The sequence below is a fragment of the Apium graveolens genome, chromosome 7 (assembly GCF_009905375.1).
Source record: "Apium graveolens cultivar Ventura chromosome 7, ASM990537v1, whole genome shotgun sequence".
Taxonomy (NCBI): Eukaryota; Viridiplantae; Streptophyta; class Magnoliopsida; order Apiales; family Apiaceae; genus Apium; species Apium graveolens.
Window position 1 is genome coordinate 186,432,840 of NC_133653.1, and position 9,828 is coordinate 186,442,667.

At 35.4% G+C, this 9,828-nt stretch overlaps 1 protein-coding gene across 16 annotated transcripts; it reads right to left on the bottom strand.

The window, feature by feature from the left end:
* Positions 1 to 6,401: 6,401 nt before the first annotated feature.
* LOC141670867 (cysteine synthase-like) lies at positions 6,402 to 9,043 on the bottom strand. Of its 16 annotated transcripts, XM_074476909.1 has the most exons (7): positions 8,725 to 9,043; positions 8,577 to 8,635; positions 8,410 to 8,490; positions 8,303 to 8,338; positions 7,398 to 7,511; positions 6,910 to 6,990; positions 6,402 to 6,644 (listed from the first exon to the last, which is right to left on the bottom strand). In XM_074476909.1, the coding sequence occupies exons 3-7, from the start codon at positions 8,440 to 8,442 to the stop codon at positions 6,588 to 6,590; spliced, it is 321 nt and encodes a 106-aa protein (XP_074333010.1). In that variant the 5' UTR covers positions 8,443 to 8,490; positions 8,577 to 8,635; positions 8,725 to 9,043; the 3' UTR covers positions 6,402 to 6,587. The 16 variants fall into 16 exon arrangements, 1 of the variants encoding a protein (XP_074333010.1); XR_012554800.1 differs by having other exon boundaries at positions 6,402 to 6,990; positions 7,398 to 7,488; positions 8,577 to 8,636; positions 8,727 to 9,043; XR_012554799.1 differs by adding an exon at positions 8,058 to 8,147 and having other exon boundaries at positions 6,402 to 7,488; positions 8,577 to 8,636; positions 8,727 to 9,043.
* Between the last annotated feature and the right edge of the window lie 785 nt (positions 9,044 to 9,828).

Here is a 9,828-nt window from a genome sequence, read left to right on the forward strand (position 1 = left end):
CTTATTTCTAAGATGTACTGAAGTGAATCAGACTTTAATCTTTATCTGATATTTAGCTTACTGCACACACATACACTCCATATGAATGATGAAAATTACTGTGGTGATAAATGTAGTTTTAGATGAACAGGTTAAGTGTCATTGGTATAAATTCTGAGGACAAGTTATGATGGAAATTCTGATGATTAAATTCTAAAGAAACGAAATCAAAATTTGTGTGAAGAATTACAGAAATAGGCATTCACCTTTCGAGTTAAGGAATCATGTTCTGATGACTGCTAAGTTCTGATATAAGTCTAAGTTCTGATATTAAATCCTGATTCTTTACTTGACATATTTGTGGTTAAAATCTGAAATAGTCATATTTAAAATCAGAATATGTTTGGGTGAGATATAAACAGTCAACATAATTTGGGTTAGTGGTACTCGTATATGCACAGTAATTTTTTACTTGTTTCGTGTGCGCATTAACTCCTGTTTTAAGCTTCCAATGGCTGTCCTTATTACTCATCAATCTAGGAAGTCGAGGGGTCATCATTTTTACTTGGAATTGTTGCCCAGTCCTTCTGTCCCTTGGTATTACATTGGCTATTTAAACCAACACTTCATTCCAGCCAAAACATTCTTCACTTTCTCACAAACTCACTCTCTCTTCTCTTTCTTATCAACAAAAATGGCTGAGTTTGGTTGGTTTTACAACTATGACATTGAAACTGTACATGTTTTTCAAAATAGAATTCCGACTGCATATCCTATCAACAACATTCCTCATAATCTTCGTCATCTTTGTCAACAAGAACGGATTATCCGTCTTGCAGTGCTCTTCGTCAGCAGCAACAGGAGTTAGTCGTTAGGCTTCTTAGCTTAGGACTACAGTTGTTGATGTTAGGCATTTTAGACTAGGGCAATCTTCTAATTTTTTGCATATAATTTAAGTTTCATGAAATGTATTCACTTGATATATTAATGAAATTTTATCTTTTTGCAAGATTTTGTCTCTATGTCGTTTCATATTCTGATGACATTTTAAATCCTGATACTAACCATATTCTAATGACCTTTTTAGCTCTGATTCAAATCAAGTTCTGATACTGACGTGGCAGTATTTATTTACTCGGTTTATTTATGGTCATTCTCTCATTGATCATATTTTTACAGAATATTGTTAAAGCAGTAATAATAATTTATTTAGTGGGAACAGTTTTAAAATTTAAAATAAAATTGAACGTCCTTGATTAATGGGATTACTTGGTAAGTGGAACGGTTTTTCTCCTTGAAAAACTGCATGTGATAAGAAATGATTACTGAATACTCATGCCCATTAATTATCTTTTACTGCTGCATGTCTGACAGGTGTCTCAAATGGCTATTTTTTAACCGTGTATAAGTAAAAGAGAGAAAAGATTGTAAAATCTTTTATTTACCTTCATATTTTATCTCTCTCTTTTTACTTTTATTCTCTCTCACATCTACTGACGATTTTTCATACAGACATTTTATCAAACACCTTAAAGGAAATTTTTTTTTCTCTCACGTATTTCTCATGGCACCCAAGGACATAATTTTTGATGGAGCTACGTTTATTCCTAATAACTTCTCCGTTATTCTTAGCAAGTCAGAAGCCCCATCTGAACTTCACTTCATTCAGGACTTTCTTGCTAGTTCTGATATTGGGTATGCTCTGACCGAACCTGAAGCAGTATCTGGTACTCAAGTACTGAAGTTCTGGAGAAGCGGTGTATATGATGATGGTGGTGCTCAAGGGTCCCCAAGTATTATTTTTTCATCAGGGGAGGATGAGTATGTTGTGACATTATCTACGGTTCGAGAAGCACTGCAGCTACCTGAGAACTGTGTTTATTTCAACTATTGAAGAGCCAGTTCTTCAAAACATGATGGTCAGTCTGGGATATGACAAGACATTGGCAAAGCTGGGCCAGTTGAAGAGATCTTTCATAAGGAGGGAATAGAGTTTCTTCTTTGACTGCATAACCAAGGCTTTTGCAAACAAATGTTCCAATTTCGATGCAATTCCCATCTTCAGCCAACAAATCGGGTATGCTCTCATAAATCAACTTGATTTTGACTATGCAAGTGTTGTCTTAGGTTTTATTGGGGATAGAATGACAGAAGTTAGAACTACTGTTTATTTTGCTAGATTCTGTCAGCTTATCTATAGTTTCTGTTGTGATAATAAGCCCCAATCTGCTAGTAAATTAATTTCATCATTCAGACTAGCTAAAAGAGCTTTTAATGACTTATTATCTACTGATAATAAGAAAGCTGTGTTATGACCCCTCCAAATTCCTTTATCTCTCAAACAAGCCTTAATAAACTACGATCCAGTTAAATACACAGAACTATATCCTGATGTTCAACCATCCGAACCTCATCCATCAGCACCTACCACCTCTACTCAACCACCTCAAACTTCTCAACCTCAACCTTCAGATCCTATAGTGCAGCCTTCATCTTCCAAACCTAAGAGGACTAAGAAAGTACCTCAGACACAACAGAAGAGAAGGAGATTCATTCTGCGAGATGAATCAGATGTTGAGGAATAGGTTCCAGTATCAAAACCTATTCTTGTAGAAGCTGAGAAGGTCTCTTCTCAGAAGGATGTTGATATTGGGAGGTCCAGGCCCCTAAAAAGGCTTAGAAAGCGCAATTCTGATGATACAGCTCCTAAAGACTCCTCAAAAGCTAAAAGATTCAAATCATTGGCAAAAAGGCCTTAAGATTCTGGTAAAGGAATGGAAGCAGCAGCTAAGGAAGGGGGTCAGGAATCTCTGATCTCACAAGACCCTGTTGAAGCTTATAATTCTCCTAGTGTTGATCCAGACCTTCATGCAACTCATCAATCTCCAGTACATGCTGATAACCAGGGGCCAAGTGATGAAATTGACATCCATAACTTGGAAGTGCCTCCGATTTTTCATCTAGAAGCTCCACCAGTTCCAATCCCTCCACCACCAACACCATTTCTTGATGCTGATTTTAATGCAGAATTACCTACAACACCTTCTCTGCATCTAGATACTGAAGATCAGATTTTAGGTGAGCATCAGAATATGGCTGTTGATCAGAACTTAGTTGGAGATCAGCATTTAGAGGATGATGTTGAAGCCTCCATAGCCTCTCATACTATTCTTTTATCAGAGGATGCTGTTGATGCTGATTCTACAAGTTCTGATGCTGCTAATGATGAAGTTATTGGTGAAGCTACTGCTACAAATGTAGATGCTGATGTAGCTGGTCCATCAGGACATGCACCTCAACAAACTGTTCATAAAGCTGAGATAGTTAAGAAGTTTGTTACAGGAGAAGCACCAGTACCTTGGAGTGAAACTCCTAGAGGACAGGAGTGGACTAAGGAGTGGAACACAGTTACCTTTGTTCCTTCTAAAAAGATTCTTGCTGAGCATCTTGGAAAAGCTGATGAAATGTTGATCAATGATGATTTCAAGACACAACTGAGAGTTACTGCATTGAGTACAAGGTACCTTCAAGGTCAACACTCAATAACTCATGACAAGGTGAATAAAATTCAAGAAAACTTGATCCAGCAAGATATGAATCTGAAACTTGAAAAGAAAAGGTTTTTCCAACCTACCTTTGACAGAATTTCCTACATTGTGAAAACCCAAGAGAAGCAACAGTCTCAGATTTATGAAATTTTGAAGAATCAAGCTTCTCATCAAAATCAACTCAATGAGATCCAATCCTCAGTGGAATTGCTTGTCTCTCTTTTATTACCTGCTGATGCCAAAAAGGGGGAGAACGTAATTAAGTCCAAATGCAAACCTATTAAGACAATAAAGGGAAAGGATGATGGAAAATATGATCCGGGAAACTCTGGAATGGGTGGAGGTCATGGTCAAGGTAAAGGTCTTTCATCAAGTAGAACTAAAAATACAAGTCAAAGAACAAGTTCTGATACTGGGAGAAGAATAACTTCTGATACTGGTAAAAGGATAAGTTCTGATAAACATCTGGAACTTGATGAGGAGATTTCAAGACAGTTATTTCTGAAAGAAAATCCGGGAATGGACTTTGAGAGTCTAAAGGAAGAAGAAGCTAGACTTAGTTAGAAAAAGTCAACTCCAAATCTGAAGCTTCTGTTGTTGAAAAGAAAATTCCTAAGGCTAAAGGCATTGTGATAAAAGAAAGGGTAAATCCTGAGGCAACCAAGGCCAAATCACAAATGCAGATAGATCCAAGGTCCAAGGGCAAAGAAAAAGTTGGTGAACCTATAAAGGTTTATGTGCCTCCTATGGATGAAGAAATATCTTTTGAAGATGCTAATCTTACTCTGATGCATAAGAAGATTTTTCAAACAACCTCTGACATGGCTCAAATTTTTCAGAGTCAAGATATAGTAAGTTCTGATATGACATTGAAGCAAGCAACCTCTGACATAGCTCAAGTTGGCTTGATATCAGAAGATAAGTTAAAGGAAACCTCTGACATTGCTCATGTTAAATCCTCAAAGCTACTCCTATCGGGATTCACTAAAGCTAAACAGACTCAACCATTGAAGACTGCAACAAGTGGTTTTGAAGCAAGAGTGGTTACAGAAAAGGAAGCAAGAGATAAATCTGGATTGGGTAGTGCTGATGAAAGAAGAGTGCAGAACACAACCAATGATCCAACTTCCTTAAGTGAACCAGGAGTTGGAGCAACTCCTGAAAGATTGAATCAACTTGAATCTGTACAGATGGTTTACTATACTTCTTGAAAGAACATATCTTATTATATTTCATGACAGATGGAAGGGTTTACCACATAAGGGAAAATGCTATACCACTGAAGTATTTTGAGGAATTAGAACATGTTCTATTCTTACTTCAAGTAAAGAACAGATTAACAGAAAGTGCTGCAAATTATTTGAAGACTCAAATTCAGAGACAAAAGAAGCTTTATTCTGTAAAGTCTGACAGCACATACTGTCCCAAGTACAGAGATCACAAGGGTGATATTATTGAGATGAAGCCTAACTCTGCTAAGATTATAACTACCTTTCTGGGTTATAAGGCTGTAGAATTTAATCTTGAGGCTGACAAGGCATATTAGATCAGACTGGATCAGGACATAAGGAAAGCTAAAATAAATGATCTCAGCGCTGCTATCTTTCAAATTGGTGAAGATACAATTGAATTGAAGAATGCTAAAAGGAGGATGATTGATGAACATAAATATGCTGAGAGATGTTTGTTAAAGAACTATCTCAGAACATCTCCTGACATCAAAGAGATCAGTAATTCAAGCCAAGTCAAGATCTACAACTGCTCAAATTCTGATGTGTATACAGACTGAAGCTGTTATCACAAGTTAAAGTTGGTAAAACTTTAAGGACTGTAAGTTGTAGTTATCTAGTCAAATTCTCATGCATTTGTACTTAATATTTTTGACATCATCAAATATCTGTTAAACTTGTATATTATGCTAATTTACAAGTTGGGGGAGATTGTTAGATATATTTGATAATGTCATGTCTAATAGGATTTGTGTTTAGTTTTCAGATCTTACTTAACAGGACAAATTAGTACTTAACTGGAAATCAGTACTTATACTAAAGTCAGAACTTAAGATATCAGAACTTAAGTTATCAGAACTTAAGTTATCAGGAGATATTTATCAGAAGATAATATCAGGACTTAAGGAGACTTTCAGATAAGGAAGGCGACTGATTGAAAGGAAAGAAGATCAAGACAAACGCAAGAAGAGATATGCATGAAGAAGGAATTCTATGAAGAATAGAATACTTGGAAGAAAAGATATCTGATTGATATATTTTAGGAAGCAGAATTATATTCCATATCAATTAGCGATTATCTTGTAACTATTTAGTATATAAACACAGACATAGGGTTTACACTATAAGTGTTATCGTTATCGAGAATAATATTCATTGTAACCCTAGCAGCTCTCGTGATATTTGTTCATCACTGAGAGATGACAGTTCCATATTGTAACAGAGTTTATTATATTGAATAAAGTCTGTTTTCTGTTACTTGAGTTCTTTAATTCGATTTGATTGTGATAAATATTGTATTCAACCCCCTTCTACAGTGTGTCTGACCTAACAAAAGAAATGATGTCTTACTTTGTGTAGTATATCGGTTGCTACATAGAACCGATGTTAAATATGGCATATAATAACGATTTCAATTAGGTTGGCGATGTTAAATATGGCATGTCACATCGGTTTCACTTAGGTTAACGATGTGAAAGTTCCTATTTACATAATTTATCTTGTCAAAATTGTTGTGTTTTTCTTATTTTTTAAAAAAGTTTGTTAATAATTAAATGATGTTATATATATCCAAGATACATCGTACTATTTAATTAACATAAAAACTATATCAATAAAAAAACAATCTTCAACGAGAACAAATATATACCAAAAAACTTATATATTAGCATTCAACCAACATATTTCTATATCTACATCAACATCAAAAACTTTCTACTTACAATCACATTCCTAACCTATCTACCTATCTAGCTCATTAAAGCCACATTCCCCAAGAAATTCTCTCCGGATGGATGGATATGCTGCTCAACCATAAATAGTATCAGCTAAATCAACTCCCTTTTGAGCTTGTCTTTATAATCAACAAAGTACAGACATGAAATGAATGCTGATAGGAGACAAGTATAAGAAAATATTATAAATTATTTACTTCACAAATGTCGAACGTATATTTAGAAGCTAAGTTTAGTATTAGTCACTGACCACATACAAATACATGATTAGTTGTTTTAGCTAGTTTCTTGTTTACAACTTAACTGTTTATATGATACATTAAAAATGATTTAGTAGCAGCATTCTTGCAGATGGATGATGACAAGCTAATTTCCCAAATATACTTGTTTGGTGTTCATAATAAAAATAAACAAACTTACAACTATCAATTTTCCTGCACTTTCTGGCCTCTTTGCGATTTTAATAGCAGCTGCAGCTGCAGCACCGGATGATATTCCCACCTGTAAAAGATACTTAACAATCAGATGCAGATAAACTGAGCAGAGCATCATAAGGAAACATAGAAGTCCGAAAGAGATCCATTTCGAGTGTAAAAATGGTTAAACTTACCAGCAATCTTTCTTTTACGGTAATAAGTTTTGCAGTTTCTATGGCTTCATCATTTGACACATGTTAAATGACAGAAACAACATTACATCTTGAGTAGAAAGTATGTATCGCTATTAAAATTTCTATATAATAACAATAATATACTGTCCATTTGTTCATCCAACTATTCTATTGTTGTATCAAAAAAGTCATCCATTTCCTTTCAGAAAGAGGCTCAGAGCACCTGGCATGGTAGAATATGGTGATAGATAAACTGAATGAAACCTACAGAGGGAGCACAATAATTTCCTGGTCTTACCTGAACAACTTCATCAATAATGTCGACATCCAGTACTCCAGGAATAAAACCAGCTCCAATTCCCTGGATCTTATGCCTACTCCAAATGTGGCTACAATACAAAGTTTTCAAGCCCTAGTTGAGAATATCAGAATTCTATTAGAAATAATAGTGGTATATTACTGCTGATATAAGAGCTGTAAAGATTGCAAAAGGCCTTGTGCTATTTCTTGTGATTTGAAATATGAGATGGGCCACAAGTGCAAGTCTAAAGAACTACGGTTATTTACTGTTCAAGTGCTATGAGAAGGATTGATAGATTTTAGTGAAAATTAGAATATGTGTGATGATGAATTGGGGTGTGAAATATGCGAGTATCAGATGGTTATAGAAATTAAAGAGCAAGTGTCAAAAGAAGAAGTGCTCTTAATATCAGTTAATGCTTTTGCACTTAATGTGGGTGTGATGTTTCCTCCATGCACTTGATGCAAGAGGAATGGTCGCAAAAAACACCATTACCTATAGCTAATATATCCTCTTTTAAAATATAGAGGAGCAAAACCAAGAATTTTTGGAGCAATGTAATACAATCTAACATTCTAGCTCAGGATATGAATACACTGGACTGAGACTTGGAGGCAATATAACACAACTTGCAAGGAGCTCTCAAAAGGACATTACTTATGATATCACTGTGAAACCTTCCGCTGGGATGAATCCGATGTGACATCAAATCCAGGAGGGATGAATACCACGGCATCCCACTCCGACCTGGAACTACCCCGTACAGTAGATTTTGCTAATTAGTCACGTTTCAATATAGATTGAGGACCATGTACACAACAATGGATGATCGACTATTTTACTACAAGAAATAGGTTCATCAATAATTCGTATTTGAAATAATAGGAAATCTAAACTCTAACCTTCATCCCTAAAATTATGTCTTCAGAAACAGCCACCTGTGAAGATCAGATAAAAGTTGGTACTTGATTGGAGTATTAAACAGCCTGACAAAAAAATCAATGTGTACCTGTTTATCTTCATCCCTCAGAGCAGGATTCATTTTCCTCTTATCGCTAGAAGCTTTACGCAAAGAGTTCTATAAATCCTCCTAATAATCCTTCCAGTTCAATATACGTGATAGGAAAGGGTGCATAACTACAAATTTAGGTGCCTGAATTGTTATACGACACAAACCTTTATCAAGAAAATTGGACGATATATCAGTTTTTGGCTCTTCAATATTAAGCTCCTTGACTGCAATTTATAAAATATTCAATCAAGTCAGCAAGGATCACCAAAATAAAGTCAAGAAGGATGAAAACTCTTCATATAAAATATCATAACTTTATAAGCATGCTTCAAATTGTTTTCACTTCTTTACGTATTCGCCATCATGCTCAACACCCAATCTCTCTGACACAACCTTTTAAGATATATTCAATTTCAATTGTTCGCTACAATCAGGGAGTTTAAAGATATTGAGCATCCCCACCATGACAGAATAATCATAGCCATGAGGGAAACAGTACGCCACAAGGCTGTAACATCAATGATTAAGATAAAGGTTAGCAACACAAAAGATATTTATTACTTCCTTAACTCTTTAGACACCCTAATGCTCAAAGTAAAATGCAGCATACAAACATGTGAACTTTGCACCAGTACAGAAGAGGCAGTTATATCACTTGATAGTTAATCATACAATTTAAATGATTATTCCATTTAAGTGTACAGTTTCAAGGTAACTGTTATGGATAAAAAAACTAGAGTATATTAATTGCTGTGCTTATTGCTAAGGTTCGGGAGCTCAAGGCCTTTAATGGATGCCCTCGTGTTTCGTAGCTTAACTCTACATTTACGAGATGCCTACGTATCTCTGTGAATTAGACAATCAAGCCAAAAAATGTAGTTCTGATTTATGGGGTGAGGCCCCTTATATAGATGTTGGGAGTCCTTGAATTGGACTTGGGTAAGGAGACTTGGTGGGTAAGTCTCTGAATTAGAATGGACTTTGGAGTCCTAAGAAGTAGGAAGCTGATTCCTTAACCTATGAGGTTCCTTGGAGGCCAATCTACAAGGATTTATATCCCCACTAGGATTTATCTTAATGGCTGTTTTTCTCCCTTATTAATTAATTACGAAATTAATTAATATTTAGGGTTTTGGGCCTTCTTTGTTTCATCAGGCCTAATTTGGTCCATCAGGTTTGATCAATGGATTAACCTTTTTGGTCTGAATGTCATACATCTTCTTATTGGGCCTTGTAGCCCAAATCATGTGTAATTAATGCAATATTAATTACGTAATCAGGATTTATTTATTCCCTATCATTTGCCCCCAACTTTTGGGAAACAGTCGCTAGGTTTTGCAGAAGTTCAGTTCACTTGTTCCCTTACAGGGTATCGTTTTGCGTAAAGCGTGGAGCGACCTACACATTTACAATGAT